This window comes from Balaenoptera acutorostrata, chromosome 12, assembly GCF_949987535.1.
Source record: "Balaenoptera acutorostrata chromosome 12, mBalAcu1.1, whole genome shotgun sequence".
NCBI lineage: Eukaryota > Metazoa > Chordata > Mammalia > Artiodactyla > Balaenopteridae > Balaenoptera > Balaenoptera acutorostrata.
Window position 1 is genome coordinate 41,664,555 of NC_080075.1, and position 26,023 is coordinate 41,690,577.

A 26,023-nucleotide genomic window follows, 5' to 3' on the forward strand; every position below is an offset into this window, starting at 1 on the left:
TTCATCCGATGATGGACACTTAGGTTGCTTCCATGTCCTGGCTATTGTAAATAGAGCTGCAATGAACATTTTGGTACATGACTCTTTTTGAATTATGGTTACTTTTGTGTTTTTAAATGACTAAAGAGATTGAGCACCATTGCATGGGCATATTAGCCATTTCAATATTTTTCGAGAAGTGTCAGTTCAAGTTTTTTTAATCCGTTTAAAAAATCAAATTGTTTGCCTTTTCCTTACGAATGTGTGGAGATTCCTTATATGTTTTGGATACAAGTCTTTTGCCTGACATTTATGTATTGCTAATATCTTCTTCAACTCTGGTTTTGCTTTTCATTCTCTTGTGTCTTTTAAGAGTTATTATTTTTAATTTAACTATAGTTGATTTACAGTACTGTGTTAGTTTCAGGTGTACAACTTCAGATTCTTTTTCATTATAGGTTAGTACAAGATACTGAATATAGTTCCATGTGCTATACAGTAAATCCTTGTTGTTTATTTTATATGTAGTAGTGTGTATCTATTAATCCCATACTCCCAGTTTATCCTTCCCTCTCCCCCTTCCCCTTTGGTAACCATAAGTTTGTTTCCTGTTTTGTACAGAAGTTGATTTGTATTATTTTTTTAGATGCCATGTATAAATGATACCTTATAGAATTTGTCTTTCTCTGCCTAACTTACTTTACTTAATATGCAAATCTTTAGGTCCATCCACGTTGCTGCAAATGGAAGGATTTCTTTTTTTTTTTTAATGGCTAGGTAATATTCTATTGTGTATGTATACCACATCTTCTTTATCCATTCATCTGTCGAAGGACATTTAGGTTGCTTTTATGTCTTGGCTATTGTGAATATTGCTGCTGTGAACATTGGGGGGTGCATGTACCTTTTTGAATTAGGGTTTTTGTCTTTTCAGAATATATGCCCAAGAGTGGATCATACGGTAACTCTATTTTTAGTTTTTAAAGGAATCTCCAGACTGTTTTCTATAGGGCTTCACCAATTTACGTTCCCACCAATAGTGTAGGAGGGTTCCCTTTTCTCCAAACCCTCTCTAGCATTTATTATTTCTGGACTTTTTGATGATGGCTATTCTGACTGTTGTGAGGTGTTGTTTTGATTTCATTAAGAGTTATTTTCTAACCAAACTTAATGGTGTATAATTTATAATAAATTTTTTTCTTTATGGTTTATGTTTTCATTAATGGATAAACAATCTTTCTTATGAAGATATTTTTCTATGTTCTGCAATTTTTATTACGTTACTTTCACATTTTTATCTATAGTTCAGTTGGAATTGACTTTTGTGTGTGGTGTGTGAGGGATCAGGATTCATTTTCTTTTCTATATAGACAGAAGCTGGACCTATCACTATAGCAAAGACAGTCCTTTCCTATTTGTTCTGAAGTATCATTTTGTCATAAATCAGGTATCTTTATGTGTCTTCTTGTGCATGGGTCTGGGATTTCTAGTATATTCCATTAGTCTATTTGATTAGTCTTGTGCTGTTTTGCATACCGTCTTAATTTCTGCTGCTTTATAAGAAGTCTTGCTAACTGGTAAAGCAAGTTCTACCTCCCTGTCATTTTTTAAAAAAATTTATTAAGGTGTAACTGACAGATAACAGTTTCAGATGATTCAATATTTGTATATGTTAAAAAATGATTACCACAGGAAGTCTAGTTAACATGTGACACCATTCATAGTTAACAAATAGTTTTTTTATGAGAACTTTTAAGAACTATTAGCACTTTCAAATATGCAAAACAGTTTTTTTTTAAAGCATACTATTTTCTTTTTAATTAATTAATTAATTAATTAATTTTTGCCTGTGTTGGGTCTTCGTTTCTGTGCGAGGGCTTTCTCTAGTTGCGGCAAGCGGGGGCCACTCTTCATCACGGTGCGCAGGCCTCTCACTGTCGTGGCCTCTCTTGTTGTGGAGCACAAGCTCCAGATGCGCAGGCTCAGTAGTTGTGGCTCACGGGCCTAGTTGCTCCGCGGCATGTGGGATCTTCCCAGACCAGGGCCCGAACCCGTGTTGCCCGCATTGGCAGGCAGACTCTCAACCACTGCGCCACCAGGGAAGTCTGCAAAACAGTTTTATTAAGTATAGTCACCATGCATTATATCTCTACTCCCTGTCATTCTTAAAGAGTGTTTTGTCTCTTCTTGGACTTTTGCATTTGGAATCAGTGCCTGAAGTTCCACGTATAAACCTTTTTGGGTTGCATTGAATCTGTAGATCAATTTGCAGAGAACTGTCATCTCTGCAATATTGAGTCTTCTAATGTATAAATATGGTAAATGTGTTTTTATTTACATGCTTTAAGATTTGTCTCATAATTTTCTGTATTTATGTGGAGATGTTATATATCTTTGTTAGACAATTTCTAGGCACATGATATTTTTTGATGCTGTTGTAAAGAGAATATTTTTGAAAATTTTATTATTTTTTTCTGGTATGTAAGATGTGTATATATGTATTATATATATGCAATATAGTATGTGTGTGTATGTATGTATATATATGTGTGTATATTAATTCATTACTTATATTAACTTTCTAAGCAGCAATCTTGCTAAACTAGTTAATTCCGAAAAGGTTTATCTGAAAATTATTTTGGATTTCTTACTTACATAATCACATCATCTCAGAGTAATATTGATTTTAATTCTTCCGTTTTAGTCTATGCCTTTTATTCAGTTTCTTGTCGGTTGCACTGTCTAGGACCTTCAGTTTAAGTTGAATTAAAGATATTCTTGTCTTGTTCCTAGTCTCAGAGGGAAGAGTTTTAGCATTTCACCGTTAGTATTGTATTTGCTATAGGACTTATGTTTCATTAGATTAAAGTGAAGCCATGCAGTCTGTATTTACAAATTTGTTTTCAATTTGTATTACTTGCATGTGTTAAGGCTTAGTATTGTAGTTTGTTTGATGATTTGCTTAGGATTTTTTTCTTATATGATATTTAAACCACGATTTATGAGAATAAAACTAATATAAGCACATTAGATTTAGAAATGGGCTGGAATATTATGCAGAAAAAATTAAGTGAACAGATTAGTATAACTTCCATTATAACTTAGATTGGGATACTTACAGTAAGAGTTTAATTAAGCAAATAGTTGTTGATATTGTGATCAGTGTTTGACTCTATAAAATATATTTGTCTTAGATGGATATTGAAGTGACCAGACATCAGGTAATTTGATATTTTTTAGAAGGAAGGATGATTTATTAAAAAATTAACTTAGGGCTTCCCTGGTGGCACAGTGGTTGAGAATCTGCCTGCCAATGCAGGGGACACGGGTTCGAGCCCTGGTCTGGGAAGATCCCACATGCCGCGGAGCAACTAGGCCCGTGAGCCACAACTACTGAGCCTGCGCGTCTGGAGCTTGTGCTCCGCAACGAGAGGCCGCAACAGTGAGAGGCCCGCGCACCGCGATGAAGAGTGGCCCCCGCTCGCCGCAACTAGAGAAAGCCCTCGCACAGAAACGAAGACCCAACACAGCCAAAAATAAATAAATAAATAAATATAGCCATGTGTACCTGTCAATTCCAAACTCCCTAACTATCCCTTAAAAAAAAAAAATTTAATTTAGTTCTATAGTATTTGTGTTGCTACCATACAAAGAGGTATAGAGTAGCAGGTAGTAAGATGTTACTTGGATAGATGGTTCTCCCTTTTCAGGAAGAAACTGATAGTAATTCTTCAGATTGATTTTAGGTATATGGATTAGAAATGTTTATAGGTTAAATTACTTACCTGATATGTGTGCAGTCGTATTTCTTAGTTTATCCTTTTCAAAATAGATGAAATATATTTAGTTTTTAGAGGCAGGAAAATACTAAATGTTCTTATTTTTAATTAAAGACATGTGTATTTCACATATTCATTAATCATTAATATCATTTTTATGTTTCTTTATAGATTAGAATATGGCTACATATCCCTGCTGTCATGCAGCACATTATCCCTTTTAGGACATATGTTATCAGGTAAGTTTATAAAATCTTTCCCCCCGGTTATCAGCGTAGTAATGTTTAAACTATTCATAACATAGTACAGAATTATATTGTTTGAAAGTCCTTTGTATTCACATCCTCCAGAGAAAATTTTTGACAATTTGATGTATTTTTTAATGCACCTATGTAGGTTTATATTTAATGTTTACTTTTAAGCAATTTATGTTGGAATTTTTTTTTATGTGAGTATAAAGAATTAAACAGATTAACAGTGGTTGCGTGATATTCCACTATATTTATTCAGTAAACAGATGTATACTAAGTATTATGTTGTAGGCACTGGAGATACAGCAGAGAAGAAAATATTTCTGCTTTTGTGCAGTCTGTGTGCACAATAAGTAAATGATACAGTTCATCAGAAAGTCATGAGTATGACAGAGAAAAATAGCAGCAAGGGTGGGTTGAGAGTTCTAGAGGGCGGGTCACAATTATATCTATGGTATAGAGAAGGTCTCATTGGGGAAAGGGTGATATTTGAGTTCTGTAAGTCCCAACCTAAGAAGGAAACCTAAGACGAGGATAGAGATATTATCATATTGATTAGGCTTAGAGTGTAAACTGTTGGAGTTCTAAGATTGTATTTCTTGATAATATTTATGAGTTCTTTATAATTTTTATTCATTTGCAAAGATTTGAGTGCCTGCTATTTTCCGGTTACTGTTCAGGTTGTTGGAGAAAGTATCAGGAAAAGAATCAGATAGTGATGAATTCTATGCAAGTAAAGATAAGGTGATAGAGAATATGAGGCCTTTCTGAAAGGTGACATCTGAGGAACATGAATCTGCTAATCAGATGATAAGTAGAAGGACATATTTCAGGTAGAAGGAACATAAGGGCATAGGCTTTGAAGTTGGAAAGAATATGACATATTAAAAAACTAGAAGTAGACTGGTGGAGCATAGTGTGTAAGGAGGTAAGATTATGATATGAGGTTGGATATAAACAGGGGCAGATTATTCAGGACCTTCAAGCCATTTTAAGGAGCTTGGATTTAATTTTAGCAGTGGGATCTATTGAAGGGTTTTAAGCAGATGAATCACGATGACGCTTTTTTTAAAAAATATTTTACGCTGCTTAATTTGTAATCTCTTTTTAAAAAAATTTCTTTCTTTCTTTCTTTCTTTCTTTCTTTATTTTTGGCTGTGTTGGGTCTTTGTTGCTCCGCGTGGGCTTTCTCTAGTTGTGGCGAGTGGGGGCTACTCCTTGTTGCGGTGCGCGGGCTTCTCATTGTGGTGGCTTCTCTTGTTGCAGAGCGTGGGCTCTAGGTGAACAGGCTTCAGTAGTTGTGGCACACGGGCTCAGTAGTTGTGGCTCGCGGGCTCAGTAGTTGTGGCTCGCAGGCTCTAGAGCGCATGCTCAGTAGTTGTGGCACACGGGTTAAGTTGCTCCGTGGCATGTGGGATCTTCCCGGACTAGGGCTCGAACCCGTGTCCCCTGCGTTGGCAGGCATATTCTTAACCACTGCGCCACCAGGGAAGTCCTCATGATGGTTTTTAAAAGATTACTTTGGCCTTTAAGTGGCTCATAAATTACAGGAGTGTTGGAGGAGAAGCTAGGAGACCAATTGAAAAGTTAATGGGGTAGTCCTGGAAAGAAGTGATGGTTACTTGTACAAGGATTGTTTATGGTGATTTGAAAATTGACTGGATATAGTTGAAAATGAAATCAATAAGGTTGGTGATTGTGGAGTTTAAGGAAAGGGGTAGCATAGTGGAAGACGCTTAGCTGCCCTCCCTTTGATTTCTCTTTTTGCTGTGAGTATCATTAACAGATGTGAAAGACTGGGAGAATTTAAAGACGTAATTTTCAGATGCCTATGGGACATTTAAGTGGCACTGGGAAATTGGGAATATAAGCCTGTAACTTAGAACAACAACGTTAATTGAGGAGTTGTCAGCATAAAGGTAGCACTTAAAAACCATGGGAATAGGACTTACCTGGTGGCGCAGTGGTTAAGAATCCACCTGCCAGGGCTTCCTTGGTGGCGCAGTGGTTGAGAGTCTACCTGCCAATGCAGGGGACACGGGTTCGATCCCTGGTCTGGGAGGATGCCACATGCTGTGGAGCAACTGGGCCCGTGAGCCACAATTACTGAGCCTGCGCGTCTGGAGCCTGTGCTCCGCAATAAGAGAGGCTGCGATAGTGAGAGGCCTGCGCACCGCGATGAAGAGTGGCCCCCACTTGCCACAACTAGAGAGAAAGCCCTTGCAGGGAGGCGAAGACCCAACACAGCCATAAATGAATAGATAAATAAATAAATAAAATTAAAAAAAAAAAAAAAAGAATCCACCTGCCAGTGTAGGGGAGATGGGTTCAAGCCCTGGTCTGGGAAGATCCCACATGCCGTGGAGCAGCTAAGCCTGTGTGCCACAACTATTGAGCCCATGTGCTGCAACTACTGAAGCCCGCATGCCTAGGGCCCGTGCTCTGCAACAAGAGAAGCCACCGCAATGAGAAGCCCTCGCACCGCAAAGAAGAGTAGCCCCCACTCGCCACAACTAGAGAAAGCCCGAGGGCAGCAATGAAGACCCATCACAGCCAAAAATAAATAAATAAAATTTTTTAAAAAACCTCGTGGGAATAAATGAGGTCATGTGGGGAGAGAATGTAGAAAGAGAATAGAAGTGAATCGAGGGGACTTCCTTGGTGGTCCAGCAGGTAAGACTCCATGCTCCCAATGCAGGGGTCCCAGGTTCGATCCCTGGTCAGGGAACTAGATCCCACATGCATGCCGCAACTAAGAGTTTACATGCTGCAACTGAGTCCACATGCTGCAAGAAAGATCCCGCGTGCCGCAACTAAGACCTGGCACGGCCTAAATTAAAACAAAAGAAGTGAATCTAGGATGGAGTGCTATATCAGTTTGCTTTTGCTGTGTGAGAAAACACCCAAAACTAGTAGCTTAAAATAACAGCCATTTATTATTTGTCACAGTTCTCTGGTTGGCTAGCTTTTCTGATCTGGGCTGACTTGGCTGGACCTGGGTGCTCTGTGATAGATAACCTCAGTCATTTGTCCTCTGGTTGGCAGGCTGATTGGTCTTGAGTGGTGAAGGGTGCTCATATGTATCTTGGCAGTTGGCTGGATGTCAGTTGGGGCATTAGCTGTCTCTCTCATCCAGCAGGCTATCCTGAGTCCTTTTCTCAGTGGTGGAAGAGTTCCCAGCAAGAGAGGGCAAGCTCAAAGGCTTTTTAAGCTTCTGCTTATGTTACATCTCTTAATACCCCACTGGGCAAAGGAACCTTCATGGCAAAGCTCAGATGCAAGGAAGTAGAGGAATAAATGACACCTTTGATGGGAAGAGTGGTAAAGTCACATTGCAAAGACTACTATATAAAGTGATGGGAGGAATTTGGGGCCTTTCTGCAATCCATTACAAGCCCTGAGGAGCAATACTGTTGAAAGGTTGGGTACAGGAGGAGGAACCAACCAAATAGAATAGGTGGGGCCTGAGAGGAAAACCAGTGGTTTGTGATTTTTGAAAGCCAAAAAAGAATGATGTTTAAAATGTACACATTTTGAAGAATTTTGGCTGTGTTGGGGAGTAGATGTACTATTTATATGAAGTCAACTGAAATTTACTAAAACAGGAGCTGTATACATGACAGGTACTAGAGAATAGTAAAGTTTTACTGGAGGTGCAGGTGCAGAATCCGATGTTAAATGACTTGGCTCTATGCAGTTCCTCCCTCCCTTTCTCCCTCCCTCTTCCTCCCTCCCTCTTCCTCCCTCCCTCTTCCTCCCTCCCTCCCTTCCTCTCCTTCCCTGCTTTCCCCTCCCTCCCTTCCTTCCTTCCTTCCTTACATGTTGTGTTAGGCTTTGCAGTTCGTGATTCATGTTGGACTCTCAGCAAAGGACACATTGCCACAGGTCACAATCCTTGAAGCATTACTTAGAAATAGTTTAAATTGGGAATATTAATCCCAGGATTCCAGGTTCTACTGTACTAAACAGTTTGGAGGTATGGAGCAAAGGAATATTATTGAATTATTGAGTGGTCTTCAGAAATAGTTTGCAAGTTTTTGTGTACATTGTATTTCTGAATCATTTCAGGTATTTATGCAAGCTCTCTGATCAGGAGTTAAGACAGAGTGCGGCTCGCAACATGGCTGACTTAATGTGGAGCACAGTGAAAGAACCATTGGACACGACGTTATGCTTTGATAAAGAAAGCCTAGATCTTGCATTTAAGTACTTCATGTCACCTACTTTGACTATGAGGTTGGCTGGATTAAGTCAGATAACGGTAAGCTGTATTTGCTTTATTTTTGGTAATGTGTTGTTTGTCCTCTCAGACTGTCATCATTATCATAATACCTAGTATTTATGGAGCCACCTGTGCCATGCTAGGCGTTGTGCTAAGTACTTTACATGCATTACTTTGTGTGACCCTTACAAATAATTGCTATATGTTCTCTTTTTCTCTATTTTAAATATGAGGAGACTGAGGCTTAGATTTAGAAGGTTTTATACCTTAGGTCTTTTTTTTTTTTAATTTTATTTATTTATTTATTTATTTATGGCTGTGTTGGGTCTTCGTTTCTGTGTGAGGGCTTTCTCTAGTTCCGGCGAGCGGGGGCCACTCTTCATCGCGGTGCGCGGGCCTCTCACTGTCGCGGCCTCTCTTGTTGCGGAGCACAGGCTCCAGACGCGCAGGCTCAGTAATTGTGGCTCACGGGCCCAGCTGCTCCGCGGCATGTGGGATCTTCCCAGACCAGGGCTTGAACCCGTGTCCCCTGCATTGGCAGGCAGATTCTCAACCACTGCGCCACCAGGGAAGCCCCCTACCTTAGGTCTTTTTGATTTCCTTCACTTTTTTTTTTTTTTTAAACTGTTCAGTTTTTTGCATTTAGAAAGCAGTGTTTTCAGAGAGAAAAATAGTTGGAGATTATAAGTAGTTAATTAATTTTCCAGGCAGGAGCCACAGATTATTGGGCCATAGACCAAATTTGACTAACAGAAATGTTTGGTTTGTACAGTAGCAAGTACTGTTTTAAATAGGGAGAAATACTTATTATTGGCTTCTCCTGGAGGGGTGGGGTGGGGAGAAAGACCTAGTGTCCTTGGGTCTGTCTTCTTGCATGACAACAATTTGCTAGAACTAAGTAGTTAGCTGCATTCTTTAGAATGGATATATTTTCTCTGGTTTACCAAGGTCTGCATTAGGTTTACTCCATTACATTTGGGGCCTGTTTTTGTAGTGTAGTTATTCTGAATTAGCTAGATTGTACCCATGTATTGAATTTTGTGACTTAGATTTTACCATGTATTGGACTTTGTAAATGTTGAAAACACTTAATCACAGTTTCCCAAATCAAATCTTAAAAATGTATGTCTGGAAGCCTTTCCTGAAATTCGGTTTGTAATGACATATTACTTGCTGCCTTGCATTAGATTTTTGTGTCTTTCCCTTGTTCAGCTTTTTCTCTAGCATTCTTAGTGGAATAAAGCCTAAGTATTACTTGTGGAATGAATTAGTGTTTAAAAATGATAAAGGAAATAGCCAGACTAATTGGGAAGTATATATGTGTATCTGATTACCTATCTTATATTTTATACTTTTGATCTGGTTATTGATTATGATCTACATATATCAAACTGTGTTGGCAGTTGCTAACATATGCAAGAATAATTTTGGAAAAAATCTTTAATTTCTGTATTTATAGAATCAACTTCACACCTTCAATGATGTGTGCAATAATGAATCATTGGTATCAGACACAGAAACGTAAGTAGGAGCATTAAATTTATGCGTAAGTACACTATTTTAATGTGTAGCTGTTTATGTGGTAAATGTAATTGACTTTATTAGATTTGAAGTGTTTACTAGAAATTCTTTGCCTTGTGGCTTCATCTGTACAGTCTTTAACAAGCTTCCAGAGGAATATATTGCAATTCTTCTCTTTTTAAAAAAACATATAGTGTTATTTTTCACAAAATGCAAAGGGAGACTATTTATACAGGAGAATTTAATAGTAAAGAATATGGTACAGATAGTTTTCAGAAACCACACTTGATGCAGGAAAGGATCTCATTTAACACATTTTTCGGGGAAATAAACCAAGTTCATGATGCTCATGTATGAAAAGAAGTAGTTTTTACAGCTTAGGGCTTTTTAAAGTACTTAGAAATATTTATTTTTTCCAATATTTATTCCATTTAGTTGTCCATCCAGTATAGAAATCATTTTTTAAATCTTGGTAGTAATATTTTCTGCTTGAACAGGGTTACATAGTTTTTTGTTTGTTTGTTTTTGCTGCGCCGCTATGCGGCTTGCAGGATCTTAGTTCTCTGATCAGGGATCAAACCCGTGCCCTCGGCAGTGAAAGCGCGGAATCTTAACCACTGGACCGCCAGGGAATTCCCCAGAGTTGCATAGTCTTAAGGTGTTAGAAAATTTGTAATTATATGAATGAGTCATATTGTTGCTTTACTGTAACTTTTATGCATTGATCTTAGTTTTGCTCTATGGAGCTAATCTCAGTTGAACCCAGCCCTTCATGAATTTGGAAACCAGAGACTATGTCTCTGCTTTTTCCCTCACATATTACGGTTTTTAGATTTATCACCAGACAAGTCATTCACTTTTGGCAGCATTCTTTGTCAGTGGTCCCTTAAAATGTGTGCCCTAGAATTGGTAGTAGCATTATAAATTCTTGGTCATACTAGGAGTGCTATTTCACACAGTCAAGATATTATATAGATTATATCCAATGTATATAAAACTACAGCTCTGGATTTCCAATTTGACCCCTCAGTACCCACCCTCCCACCCCTTCAGACTGCCTCTAGGAGAATCTTAAAATTGCCAATGCAGTAATCACTCCCTATCCCTGCAAAAAGACAAAAAAAAAAAAAAAAAAATCCTGGAATCACCAGTGCGGTAACCCCACATGTCCAGGTTAGGTCTCTGTGTTGCTGTGGATAGAGAAAAGAATGAATTCCATTCAAAAATGTGTAAGGTTTATACATACTAAAGATATGCTTAAGAGGGAGGAGAGTAAAAGTTTTGAGGAATAGTGGGTAGGACAGTTAAAGTTGGGAAGAGAAGGGTCCTGTACAGTGTGAAAAGATTGGAGCAAATACAAAAAGTGATAAATATTGTTGAAGCCTGTGAATTGGGTCTCTCTTTTTAAGCAGTTTTATTAAGATATAGATACATATCATAAAACTCACCTGTTTTTATAATGAATTTTAGTAAATTTACACAGTTGTGCAACTGTCATCACAGCACAATTCTAGAACATTTACGTCACTTCAGAAAGGTCCCTTTTGCCCATTTGTAGTCAATCCCCATTCTCCCCACCACCCCCCACCCAGGGCCGCACCGTGTGGCACGTGGCATCTTAATTCCCTGCCTAGGGATCAAACCCGTGCCCCCTGCAGTGGAAGCTCTGTCTTAACTGCTGGACCGCCAGGGAATTCCTTCAATCCTCATTCTTATCCCCAGCCCCACTAATCTTCTTTGTCTCTATAGATTTGCCCTTTTTGGGCATTTCCTATAAATGGAATCATATGACAGTGTTTTTTTCCATTGCCACCTTTCACTTATACTGTTTTTCTTGAGGTTCATTCATGTTGTGGTGTGAATCAGTACTTTGTTCCTTTTTATTGCTGAATAGTATTACATTATGTAGCTATATCACATTTTGTTTATCCTTTTACCAAAGTTGATGGATATTTTGAGTGTTTCTACTTTTTGATTAGTATGAATAATGCTGCTTTAAACATTTGTGTACAAGTCTTTTTGTGGACATATGTTTTCATTTCTCTTGGTAGATACGTAGGAGTGCGATCACTGGTTTGTAAGGTCATTTTATGTTTAACTTTTAAAGAAACTGTCAAAATGTTTTCCAACATTTCTGTATTATTTTATATTCCCACTAGCAATGTATGAGGGTTCCAGTTTTTCCCCCAGTCTTGTCAGCACTTGTTTTTATCTTTTTGATTATAGCCATTATAGTGGGTATAAAGTGGCATTTCATTATGGTTTTAATTTACATTTGCCTAATTACTAAGGATGTTGAACATCTTTTTATATGGTTATTTGCCATTCTGTTTCTTCTTCACTGAATTGTTTGTTCACTTTTTGCCTAGCTTTTAGTTGGGTTATTTGTCTTGTTTTATGCATTAGCATATGATCTGTACCACAGAATATTCATATGTGCTTAAGAAGACTGTTTATTCAGCTGTTGTTGTATGGAGTGTTCAGTAGATGTCTTTTAGGTCTAATGAGTTTGTAATATTGTTTGTCTTCTGTATCCTTGTTGATTTTTTACCTACGCTTGTTCTATTCCATTATCAAAAGTAGGGCATTGAAGTCTCCAACTTCAGTTTATCCTCATTTGTGGATTTTGTTTTTATGAATTTGCCTATTTGCTGCAATTTATTTGTAACCCCCAAATCAGTACTTTTGGTGCCCTCACAGTCATTTGCGGAAATGCACAGAGCAGTAAAAAATGAGTCTGCCAACGTGCACGTTTCCAACTGAAGTCATACAAGGTGATGCTCTGCGTTGTTTTAGCGCTGGTACAGAAATGACCAGAGGAAGGAAGTGGTAGGAGGCAGTGCAGTATAGTGCAAGAAGCTCTGGCTGTGGGCTGGTTGAAGGGATATGAATCCCAAGACTAGCACATGGTATTGGGACAGCCTCAGTAAAGTCACCTCAACACACTTCTGAAGCTCATTTTCTCTTTTGTAAAATAGAGAAAATAGAATCTGATAAGAAGTTATTTTTAGGATTTAAGATTTAAGGGTTCAACATGAGTTAATTTAGTGCATAATTCTGTAGAACTCAGCTGCCATGAGTAACAAGAGTTGACTGTATTATTTGTTCTTTTGTCCTTTCAAATCTATGGTGAAACATTATATACAATGGAATTCTATTCAGCCATAAAAAAGAATGAAATCTTGCCATTTATGGTAACATGGATGGACCTTGAGTGCATTATACTAAGTGGAATAAGTCAGAGAAAGACATCATATGATCTCATTTATATACGGACTTTAAAAACAAAAACGCTGAGATCAGCTCGGTGCTTTGTGACCACCTAGAGGGGTGGGATAGGGAGGGTGGGAGGGAGACGCAAGAGGGAGGGGATATGGGGATATATGTATACATATAGCTGATTCACTTTGTTATACAGCAGAAACTAACACAACATTGTAAAGCAATTATACTCCAATAAAGATGTTAAAAAAAAGAAAAAAAAAAGAAAAAAAACCCCCCAAACCCTAAGCTTATAGACACAGAGAATAGATTGGTAGTTTCAGAGGCGTGGAGGTCAGAGGAGGGCAAAACAGGTGAAGGAGGTCAAAAGGTACAAATTTCTAGTTATGAAATAAGTAAGTCATGAGGATAGTAATGTATAGCATGGTGGCTATAGTTAATAATATAGTATTGCATATTTTAAAGTTGCTAGGAGAGTAGATCTTAAAAGCCCTCATCACAAGGGAAAAAATTTTTTTTCTAACTATATATGATGATGGGTGTTAACTAGACTTACTGTGGTGATCATTTAGCAATATATACAAATATTGAATCATTATGTTGTACACTTGAAACTAATATAATGTTATATGTCAGTTGTACCTCAATTATAAAAAGAGTTTTTAGAAAAAGAGGATCAAATAAAAGAAAGCAACATTGAGAGATCGTTGTAATACCCAAATGAGAGCCACGTCTCTTTTTTCAGAGGGAACGGGGTAGGGGGAAGGATGTTGGTGGTCTATCTGTGATGGCATTTTTACATAAAGGGAAGAGCCTCCCTTGCTATGTTCTGACTGAAGTGGGAACTTCAAAACAAATCTTAGTTTTGTGAAACATCTTTCTTTAAAGGAGTTCTGCAAACGGATTGTAGAACAAATTGTGTACCTAAAGTTACTATATAAGATTTGCATTTAATCAAACCCTCTGTCTTCTTCCAGTCAAAGGCAAGCAGCAAGTCACATTATTGCACTGAGTCATTCTTTTAAAGAGAACCCACTCTAGGAAGCACTTGATGCTAATGACATGTTCTTCTTACCCATCAAAGCAGTGGATGACAATAATTTAAAAAAATATTCAGGGGTTCAGTATTAGCTAACTCAGTGCAGTGACGTTATAGAATATAACTTCCAAGAGTAGTAAGAATTGGCTGTATTTCTTTTTCTCCCTTCAGTTTTGTTGTTTTTTGCTTCATGTATTTTAGGACATTTTGTTGGGTACATATATGTTTATAGTTGTTATGTTCCTGATAATTTCATCCTTTCATCATTATAAAATGTCCCTCTTTGTCTCTTTAAAACAATTTTTGGTTTAGTCTATTTTGTTTGATGTTAGTATAGCCACTGCAGCTTTATTATGTGTACTGTTTTCATGGTATATCTTTTTCCATCCTCTTACTTTCAACCTGTTTGTTTTTGGATCTAAAGTATGTCTCTTGGAGGTAGCATTTAGTTGGATTGAAAAAAAAAATCCACTCCTACCATCTCTCCCTTTTGATAGGAGTATTTAATCCAGTTACTCTTAATATTATTTATATAGTTGGATTTATGCCTGCCATTTTGCTGTTGGGTTTTTGTATGTCTTCCTTAAAAAAATTTTTTTTCTATTTCTCCTTTACTGCCTTATTTTGCAGTATGTCAGTATATGGTAGTACAGTTGTCCCTTGGTATATGCGGGGGATTGGTTCCAGGATCACCTGCGGATACCAAAATCTGCAGATGCTCAAGTCCCTTATATAAAGTCATGTAGTGTTTGCATATAAGCTGTACACATCCTCCTGTATACTTTAAATCATCTGTTGATTACTTACAATACCTAATACAATGTAGGTGTTATGTAAATAGTTGCAAGCATGTGGCAAATTCAAGTTTTGCCTTTTGGAACTTTCTGGAATTTTTTTGAAGAAATATTTTGATCCTCTGTTGGTTGCATCTATGGATGCAGAACCCATGGATATAGAGGGAGTACTGTATACCATTTTATTTTATTTATTTTATTTTTTTATTTTTTGTCATGAGTACATCTGAAGGAGGTTGGAAGGATAATCTTGGCAGTTTTTTTTTGTTTTGTTTTTAATTTTATAGCTACTTTATTTATTTATTTATTTATTTATTTATTTATTTATTTATTTACTTTTGGCTGTGTTGGGTCTTCGGTTCGTGTGAGGGCTTTCTCTAGTTGCGGCAAGCGGGGGCCACTCTTCATCGCGGTGCGGGGACTGCTCTTCATCGCGGTGCGCGGGCCTTTCACTATCGCGGCCTCTCCCGTTGCGGGGCACAGGCTCCAGACACGCAGGCTCAGTAGTTGTGGCTCACGGGCCCAGCTGCTCCATGGCATGTGGGATCTTCCCGGACCAGGGCTCGAACCCGTGTCCCCTGCATTAGCAGGCAGATTCTCAACCACTGCGCCACCAGGGAAGCCCTGTATACCATTTTAATTCCATTTTTTTATACTTTAAAAATTATTTTGCCAGTGGTTGCTTTATGGGTTATAATATGCATCTTAATTTAATACTGTCTACTTCACATTAATAACAATTCTAGTAAAATATAGGAACAGTGCTTCAGTATAGCTCTATTCCTTTGTTTCTGATAAGAAGTCAGCTGCGAATCTTATTGTGGTTCCTTTCTATGTGCTTAGTTCTTTTTGTCTTGCTGCTTTTAAGATTTTTCTGTTGCTCTTTGGCTTTTAAGAGTTTGACTATGATGTCTCTGGGTGTTGATATCCTTGTGTTTATCTTAGTTGGCACTTGTTGTGATTCTTGGATGTGTAGATGAACATTTTTCATCAAATTTGGGATGTTTCACCATAGTTTCTTCAAATTTTCTTTCTGCACCCCTTACTCCTTCTGGGAGTCCCAGTTTATACATGTTTCCAGATCCCTGAATGGTTGTTATTGATAACGTCCAATTTTATGCTTGCTCAGTTATAGTTACAGTTCTCAGCTGTTACAAAAGTCCCTGAGTCTCCTTCCAGTGTTTTTCAAGAAACTGAAAGAATGGGATTTATTTTTTAGAATTATTTTTACTTGTTGAATTGTCTTTTTGTATGTAAAAAATCATAGAGTTGATTCATGGATCATAGCCTCTGTTGGGCTACTCAGAAATAGGTAAAATATACCACTAGTAGTTTTATTTTAATGTTTTACCCTTTGAGGCCATATATCTAATTCATAGCTTCTTTTTTCAAGTCTTTAGAATAATTTTAAAATTAAATATAATTCTTCTATGGATAAACAAGAAAAGAAATAGTTCAGTCCTTCCAGTTTTTCTGTGTATAATTTACATAGCTGAAAAAACTTGGGGTCTTTTCACTGCTCATCCTATTTTGAAACCGTTTATCACTACTTTTTTCATTAGCTGTTCTTCTGTAGTAGCCATTTAAAATTTTTTTAAAGAATTGCTCTGAAAGGGCCTGTATCAATTAAATAAATTGAATCAACAGTTAATGACCTTCCAAAACAAAGTACCAGGACCAGATGGGTTTATTGGTAAATTTTTTTTTTTTAATTGATTAATTTATTTATTTATGGCTGTGTTGGGTCTTCGTTTCTGTGCGAGGGCTTTCTCTAGTTGTGGCAAGCGGAGGCCACTCTTCATTGCGGTGCGCCGGCCTCTCACTATCACAGCCTCTCTTGTTACGGAGCACAGGCTCCACACGCGCAGGCTCAGTAATTGTGGCTCACGGGCCCAGTTGCTCCGCGGCATGTGGGATCTTCCCAGACCAGGGCTCGAACCTGTGTCCCCTGCATTGGCAGGCAGATTCTCAACCACTGCGCCACCGGGGAAGCCCTCATTGGTAAATTTAACCAAATATTTAAGGAAGAAATTATACCAATTCTCTATAGTCTTTTTCAGAAGATAGCAGAGGGAAGCCTTACTCACTGAGGTCAGCATTACCCTAATACCAAAACCAGACAAAGGCATTACAAGAGAACGATAGACCAGTACTTCCCATGAACATACATATAAAAATCCTCATAAAATATTAGCAGATTGAATCCAGCAAGGTATAAAAAGAATTATACACTACAACCAAGTGAGATTTAGCTCAGGTATTCAAGGCTGGTTCACCATTTCAAGATCAATTAATGTAAAGTCAAAATTTTAACAAGGTCAAATTTTATCATTCATGATAAAAAAAACTCTCAGTAAACTAGGCATAGAGAGGAACTTCATCAACATGATAAAGAACATCTACAAAACCTCCTACAGCTAATATCATACTTAATGATGTGAAGGTCAAAGCTTTTCCACTAAGGTCAGGAACAAAGAAAGGGTGTCCCCTCTCACCACTGCTTTTCAGCATTGTACTGGAAAGTCCTACCTGATGCAATAAGACAAGAAAAGGAAATAAAAGGTATATAGATTTGGAAGGCAGAAGTAAAACTGTCTTTGATCACAGATGACCTGATCATCTATGTAGAAAATCTGAAAGAATTGACAGTCTCATGGAACTAATGAGCATTTATAGCAGGATTGCAGGATACAAAATTAATAATCAAAAGTCAGTCACTTTCCTATATATCAGCAGTGAACAAGTAGAATTTGAAATTTAAAATACAATACCATTTACATTAGCACCACAAAAAATGAAATACTTAGGTATAAATCTAACAATATGAAAAAGTCTATATGAGGAAAATAACAAAACTCTGATGAAAGATAGCAAAGAAGAGCTAAATAAATGGAGAGATATTCCATGTCTATGGATAGGAAGACTTAAAATTGTAAAGGTATCAGTTCTTTCCAACTTGATCTATAGATTCATTGCAGTCTCAATCAAAATTCAAGTAAGTTATTTTGTGGATCTCGACAAACTGATTCTAACATTTGTTTAAATAGAGAGGCAAAAGACCCAGAATAGCCAACACAGTTTTGAAAGGAAAAAACAAAGTTGGAGAACCGACATTACCCACCTTCAAGAGTTACTATAAAATTACAGTGATCAAGACAGTGCAGTATTGGTGAAAGAACAGACAAATAGGTCAATGGAACAGAATACAGTGCTCAGAAATAGGCCCATATAAATATAGTCAGCTGATATTTGACAAAGGAGCAAAGACAGTAGTACAAAGCAGCAGAGATAGGGTTTTCAACAAATGGTGCTGAAACAATTGGACAACCACATGGGGAAAAAAAAATCTAGACACATCTCACACCCTTCACAAAAATTAATTCAAAATGGACCACACACCTAAACATAGAATGCAAAACTATAAAACTCCTAAAAGATAACATAGGAAAAAATCTAGATGACCTTGGGTATGGTGGTAACCTTTTGAGTTCAACACCGTGATCCATGAATTGGTAAGCTGGACTTCTTTAAAATTAAAAACTTCTGCTCTGCGAAAGACAGTGTCAAGAGAATGAGAAGACAGCCATAGACAGGGGAAAATACTTGTAAAAGACACATCTGTTAAAGGACTGTTATCCAAAATACACAAAGAACTCTTAAAAATTTAACAGTAAGAAAATGAACAATCCGGTTAAAAAATACACTGACTTTAGCAGACACTTCACCAAAGAAGACATACAGATGGCAAATGAGCACATGCAAAGATGCTCCTCTTTCATCAGGGAAATGCAAATCAAAACAACGGTGAGATTCCATTACATGCCTATTGGAATGGTCAAAATCTAGAACACTGATGACACCAAATGCTGACAAGGATATGGAGCAACAGGAACTCTCATTCACCGCTGGTGGGAATGCAAGAAGGTACAGCCACTTCGGAAGACAGTTTGATAGTTTCTTAAAAAACTCAGCGTACTCTTACCATATGATCCAGCAGTCATGTTCCCTGGCATTTATCCAAAGGAGTTGAAAACATGTCCACACAAAAACCTGCACACGGGTGATGATAGCAACTTTATTCATAATTGCTCAAACCTGGAAGGAACCAATGGGCTAATGACAAATGAAACAAAATGGATAAATCTTAATGCTGAGTGAAAGAATCTAAATTTTATAAAAGAGTACATCCTGTATCTTTTTTTTACATGAAGTTCTAGAAAATGAAAACTATGTAATAACAGAAAGCAGATCATTGGTTGTCTGGGCAGTGGGTTGTGGGAGCTGAGAAAAAGAGGGATTAAAAAGGGGCATAAAGAAACTTTTTGGGTTGATGTGTTTGTTATCTTGGCAGTGCTGATGGATTCATAGATGTATATTTAAGTTTAAATTCATCGAACTATATACTTTAAATATGTTCAGTTTACTATATTTCATACATATCTCAAAGCTGTAAAAGACAAATTAACTGATAAACTTACACTACCTTATTGGTAACATAATCATTTAATTTTCTGTGCCAGTGATTTATTACTCTAAAAGAATTGATAGCTCTTTTTAAAAAATGAAGGATAATCTACAACTGTTCAAAAATAAAAAGTTTAGTTTTTGAAATGAAGGATGAGTTGTTCCTAAGTGTAACCAAGTGTTCTGAACAGTCAGTTGATAACTTTAGGGATCACATTAGCAGAACCTTCGTTAATATCAGGCAGGAAGGAGACTTGCCATTTGGCTTGGAGATTCTTTTTTTTTTTTTTTTTAAAGAAATTCACGTTCTTTTATTTATTTATTTATGACTGTGTTGAGTCTTCATTTCTGTGCGAGGGCTTTCTCCAGTTGCGGCAAGTGGGGACCACTCTTCATCGCGGTGCGTGGGCCTCTCACCATCGCGGCCTCTCTTGTTGCGGAGCACAGGCTCCAGACGCGCAGGCTCAGCAACTGTGGCTCACGGGCCCAGCTGCTCCGTGGCATGTGGGATCTTCCCAGACCAGGGCTCGAACCCGTGTCCCCTGCATTGGCAGGCAGATTCTCAACCACTGCGCCACCAGGGAAGCCCTGGAGATTCTTCTTTATTTCTTCCCCCACCCTTTTGGTAACCTACTTTTCTGATGTTATCTTACCATAGAGGACATATGGGGAAACCTTCCCTGAATGCCTCAGTGCCTACTATGGAGATTAAAAATGGGAAGGCAAGGTTCTGAGTAAGAAAATACATCACTTTTTAGGTGTTACCCTTGGTATTCTCACCTGTGTACCTGGTGTTAGTTATCCTAACTTTTCAGATTTTTTTTTTGCTTGTTTATAAATTAAGGTAGTATTACCATTTTTTGTATTTCTGTTTCAGTTATTCTTCATAGTACTATTAACAGTTATTTGTATATAATCACTTCTTTTTACTTGGTATGTGAACAGTTTTAGATTTTTCACCTGAGTCTGCTTTTAGACATGGGAAAGAATGATACTAATATTTTTTTAAATGTATTAACTATTTTTATTATTTGACTTTAGGTCCATTGCAAAAGAACTTGCAGACTGGCTTATAAGCAATAATGTGGTAGAGCATATATTTGGACCAAATTTACATATTGAGGTTTGTGGACTAATATGTGACTTATCTGCTCTATTAAGAGAGAAGAATGCTTTTAAAAATTAACTGTAATAAGTTTTTCTTTTCCAGATTATCAAACAGTGCCAAGTGATTTTGAATTTTTTGGCAGCGGAAGGGCGACTGAGTACTCAGCATATTGACTGCATTTGGGCTGCAGCACAGGTAATATCAACAGCTTAACATAAGTGCTTCTTTATTATACGTTCCGTTGTAAGTTCTTTACTCCCCTGTAAGGTACGTTCTATTATTATCCTCATTTTGTCGCTAAAGAAACCACGCCATGGGAAAAGTTGGGGATCAAATCTATGAAATCTGGCTTCAGAGTCCATGTCTTATCTTACTATACTACTGGTACAATCGAAGGAAATGAGAGTCAGTCAGTTAGAGGTTCTTGGTTTATTAAGAGACATTTTCCTATTATTTTAACTTATACAATCAATGCTTCTGTCCTGAACATTATATTCATATGTTTCTTTTCTATTATACTATTTTCTTCTTTAATTTAATTTTTTGAATAGGCACATATCCATATGGTTCAAATTTCAAAAAGTAGATACAGAAGGATATGCTGTACATTTTCCCCCTCCTACCTATGTCTCCCATGCATGCAGTTCCTAACCTCTCAGGTGCATCATAGATTTTCTATATAAATTGCCAATTGTAAACATTTCTCTTTCCCTGTCCTCTTTTCCACAGATGTATCATACTAAACGGATTTGGCTTTTTTTCACTAACAGTTTATCCTGGAGATAATTATTCCATATCAATATATAAAACACTTTTTTTCTTTTTTAGGACTGCATAGTGTTTCATTATATGCATGAACCATAATTTATTTAACCAGTTCCTGTTCATAGGCACTATTTTTTCCAATCCTTTTTATTATAAACAATGCTACAATAAGTAACTTACAATAGTCAGCTAATCCATATGCAAAACTATTATGTAGGATAAATTCCTACTTATAAGTAGTGTTGTCAGGTTAAAGCTTATGTGTGGTTTACTTGTGGTAGCTAATGGCGTGATAGTGCCACTTTCGCCTTATTCTCCTCAATAAACTTTTTTTAACATCTTTATTGGAGTATAATTGCTTTACAACATTGTGTTTATGCTGAATAACAAAGTGAATCAGCTATATGTATATATATATCCCCATATCCCCTTCCTCTTGCGTCTCCCTCCCACCCTCCCTATCCCATCCCTCTAGGTGGTCACGAAGCACCGAGCTGATCTCCCTGTGCAATGCAGCTGCTTCCCACTAGCTATCTATTTTATATTTGGTAGTGTATATATGTCAGTGCTGTCTCACTTCGTCCCAGCTTACCCTTACCCCTTCCCTGTGTCCTCAAGTCCATTCTCTACGTCTGCGTCTTTATTCCTGTCCTGCCCCTAGGTTCGTGAGAAACGTTTTTTTTTTTTTTTATTGATTCCATACATATGTGTTAGCATATGGTACTTGTTTTTCTCCTTCTGCCTTACTTCACTCTGTATGACACACTCCAAGTCCATCCAACTCTCTACAAATAACTCAATTTTGTTTCTTTTTAAGGCTGAGTGTAATATTCCATTGTATATATGTGCCACATCTTCTTTATCCATTCATCTGTTGTTGGACACTTAGGTTGCTTCCATGTCCTGGCTGTTGTAAATAGAGCTGCAGTGAGCATTGTGGTACATGACTCTTTTTGAATTATGTTTTTCTCAGGGTATATGCCCAATAGTGGGATTGCTGGGTCATATGGTAGTTCTATTTTTAGTTTTTTAAGGAACCTCCATACTGTTCTCCATAGTGGCTATATCAATTTACATTCCCACCAACAGTGGAAGAGGGTTCCCTTTTCTCCACACCCTCTCCAGCATTTATTGTTTGTAGATTTTTTGATGGTGGCCATTCTGACTGGTGTGAGGTGATACCTCATTGTAGTTTTGATTTGCATTTCTCTAATGATTAGTGATGTTGAGCATCCTTTCATGTGTTTGTTGGCAATCTGTATATCTTCTTTGGAGAAATGTCGGTTTAGGTCTTTTGCCCATTTTTGGATTGGGTTGTTTTTTTGATATTAAGCTGCATGAACTGTTTGTATATTTTGGAGATTAATCCTTTGTCAGTTGCTTCGTTTGCAAATATTTTCTCCCATTCTGAGGGTTGTCTTTTCATCTTGTTTATGTTTTCCTTTGCTGTGCAAAAGCTTTTAAGTTTCATTAGGTCCCATTTGTTTATTTTTGTTTTTATTTCCCTTTCTCTAGGAGGTGGGTCAAAAAGGATCTTGCTGTGATTTATGTCATAGAGTGTTCTGCCTATGTTTTCCTCTAGGAATTTTATAGTTTCTGGACTTACATTTAGGTCTTTAATCCATTTTGAGTTTAATTTTGTATACAGTGTTAGGGAGTGTTCTGATTTCATTCTTTTACATGTAGCTGCCCAGCTTTCCCACCACCACTTACTGAAGAGGCTGTCTTTTCTCCATTGTATAGTCTTGCCTCCTTTAACAAAGGTAAGGTTATCATACGTGCATGGGTTTATCTCTGGGCTTTATATCCTGTTCCATTGATCTTTATTTCTCTTTTTGTGCCAGTACCATACTGTCTTGATTACTGTAGCTTTGTAGTATAGCTACAAAGTCTGAAGTCTGAAGTCAGGGAGCCTGATTCCTCTAGCTCTGTTTTTCTTAAGATTGCTTTGGCTATTCGGGGTCTTTTGTGTTTCCATACAAATTGCGAATTTTTTTCTTCTAGTTCTGTGAAAGATGCCATTGGTAGTATGATAGGGATTGCATTGAATCTGTAGATTGCTTTGGGTAGTATAGTCATTTTCACAATGTTGATTCTTCCAATCCAAGAACATGGTATATCTCTCCATCTGTTTGTATCATCTTTAATTTCTTTCATCAGTGTCTTTTAGTTTTCTGCATACAGGTCTTTTGTCTCCTTAGGTAGGTTTATTCCAAGTTATTTTGTTCTTTTTGTTGCAGTGGTAAGTGGGAGTGTTTCCTTAATTTCTCTTTCAGATTTTTCATCATTATTGTATAGGAATGCAAGAGATTGCTGTGCATTAATTCTGTATCCTGCTACTTTACCAAATTCATTGCTTAGCTCTAGTAGTTTTCTGGTAGCATCTTTAGGACTCTCTATGTATAGTATCATGTCATCTGCAAACAGTGACAGTTTTACTTCTTCTTTTCCGATTTGGATTCCTTTTATTTCTTCTCTGATTGCCGTGGCTAAAACTTCCAAAACTATGTTGAATAATAGTGGTGAGCATGGGCAACTTTGTCTTGTTCCTGATCTTAGAGGAAATGGTTTCAGTTTTTCACCATTGAGAACAATGTTGGCTGTGGGTTTGGAATATATGGCCTTTATTATGTTGAGGTAGGTTCCCTCTGTGTCTACTTTCTGGAGAGTTTTTATCATAAATGAGTGAATTTTGTTGAAAGCTTTTTCTGCATCTATTGAGATTATCATATGGTTTTTATTCTTCAGTTTGTTAATATGGTGTATCACATTGATTGATTTGCGTATATTGAAGAATCCTTCCATTCCTGGGATAAACCCCACTTGATCATGGTGTATGATCCTTTTAATGTGCTGTTGGATTCTGTTTGCTAGTAGTTTGTTGAGGATTTTTGCATCTATGTTCATCAGTGATATTGGCCTTTCATTTTCTTTTTTTGTAACATCTTTGTCTGGTTTTGGTATCAGGGTGTTAGCTCTTAACGTTTGATAGAATTCACCTGTGAAGCCATCTGGTCCAGGGCTTTTTGTTTGTTGGAAGATTTTTTTTCACAGTTTCAATTTCAGTGCTTGTGATTGGTCTGTTTATATTTTCGATTTCTTCCTGGTTCAGTCTTGGAAGGTTGTGCTTTTCTAAGAATTTGTCCATTTCTTCCAGGTTGTCCATTTTATTGGCATATAGTTGCTTGTAGAAATCTCTCATGATCCTTTGTATTTCTGCAGTGTCAGTTGTTACTTCTCCTTTTTCATTTCTAATTCTGTTGATTTGAGTCTTCTCCCTTTTTTTCTTGACGAGTCTGGCTAATGGTTTATCAATTTTATCTTCTCAAAGAACCAGCTTTTGGTTTTATTGATCTTTGTTATTGTTTCCTTCATTTCTTTTTCATTTATTTCTGATCTGATCTTTATGATTTCTTTCCTTCTGCTAACTTTGGGGTTTTTTTGTTCTTTCTCTAATTGCTTTAGGTGTAAGGTTAGGTTGTTTATTTGAGATGTTTCTTGTTTCTTGAGGTAGGATTGTATTGCTATAAACTTCCCTCTTAGAACTGCTTTTGCTGCATCCCATAGGTTTTGGGTTGTCTTGAGGTTTTGGGTCATCTTGTTTTCATTGTTATTTGTTTCTAGGTATTTTTTGATTTCCTCTTAGATTTTTTCAGTGATCTCTTGGTTATTTAGTAGTGTATTGTTTAGCCTCTATGTGTTTGTTATTTTTTATAGTTTTTTCCAGTAATTGATATCTAGTCTCATAGCTTTGTGGTTGGAAAAGATACCTGATATGATTTCAATTTTCTTAAATTTACCAAGGCTTGATTTGTGACTGAAGATATGATCAATCCTGGAGAATGTTCCATGAGCACTTGAGAATAAAGTACATTCTGTTGTTTTTGGATGGAATGTCCTGTTAATATCAGTTAAGTCCATCTTGTTTAATGTGTCATTTAAAGCTTGTGTTTCCTTATTTATTTTCATTTTGGATGATCTGTCCATTGGTGAAAGTGGGGTGTTAAAGTCCCCTACTATGATTGTGTTACTGTCGATTTCCCCTTTTATGGCTGTTAGCATTTACCTTATGTATTGAGGTGCTCCTGTGTTGGGTGCGTAAATATTTACAATTGCTATATCTTCTTGGATTGATCCCTTGATCACTATGTAGTATCCTTCTTTGTCTCTTGTAATAATCCTTATTTTAAAGTCAATTTTGTCTGATATGAAAATTGCTACTCCAACTTTCTTTTGATTTCCATTTGCACGGAATATCTTTTTCCATCCCCTCACTTTCAGTCTGTATGTGTCCCTAGGTCTGAAGTGGGTCTCTTGTAGACAGCATATATACGGGTCTTGTTTTTGTATCCATTCAGCCAGTCTGTGTCTTGGTTGGAGCGTTTAATCCATTTACATTTAAGGTAATTATCGATATGTATATTCCTGTTACCATTTTCTTAATTGTTTTGGGTTTGTTTTTGTAGGTCTTTTCCTTCTCTTGTGTTTTCTGCCTAGAGAAGTTCCTTTAGCATCTGTTGTAGAGCTGGTTTAGTGGTGCTGAATTCTCTTAACTTTCAGCTGTCTGTAAAGGTTTTAATTTCTCTACCAAATCTGAATGAGATCCTTGCTGGGTAGAGTAATATTGGTTGTAGGTTTTTCCCTTTCATCACTTTAAGTATGTCCTGCCACTCCCTTCTGGCTTGCAGAGTTTCTGCTGATAGATCAGCTGTTAGCCTTATGGGGATTCCCTTGTATGTTATTTGTTGCTTTTCCCTCACTGCTTTTAATATTTTTTCTTTGTATTTAATTTTTGATAGTTTGATTAATATGTGTCTTGGCATGTTTCTCCTTGGATTTATCCTGTATGGAACTCTGCTTCCTGGACTTGATTGACTAT

At 37.1% G+C, this 26,023-nt stretch overlaps 1 protein-coding gene across 8 annotated transcripts in view; it reads left to right on the forward strand.

Moving 5' to 3' along the window:
• The window catches only part of USP34 (ubiquitin specific peptidase 34), a 241,650-nt gene that overhangs the window by 66,063 nt on the left and 149,564 nt on the right, over positions 1-26,023 (forward strand). For all 8 annotated transcript variants that reach the window (XM_057557944.1, XM_057557950.1, XM_057557951.1 and 5 more), the window contains 5 exons: positions 3,930-3,997; positions 8,078-8,270; positions 9,691-9,752; positions 20,313-20,394; positions 20,482-20,574. In XM_057557944.1, coding sequence (XP_057413927.1) covers positions 3,930-3,997; positions 8,078-8,270; positions 9,691-9,752; positions 20,313-20,394; positions 20,482-20,574 — 498 coding nt within the window. The remainder of the gene's footprint in view (positions 1-3,929; positions 3,998-8,077; positions 8,271-9,690; positions 9,753-20,312; positions 20,395-20,481; positions 20,575-26,023) is intronic.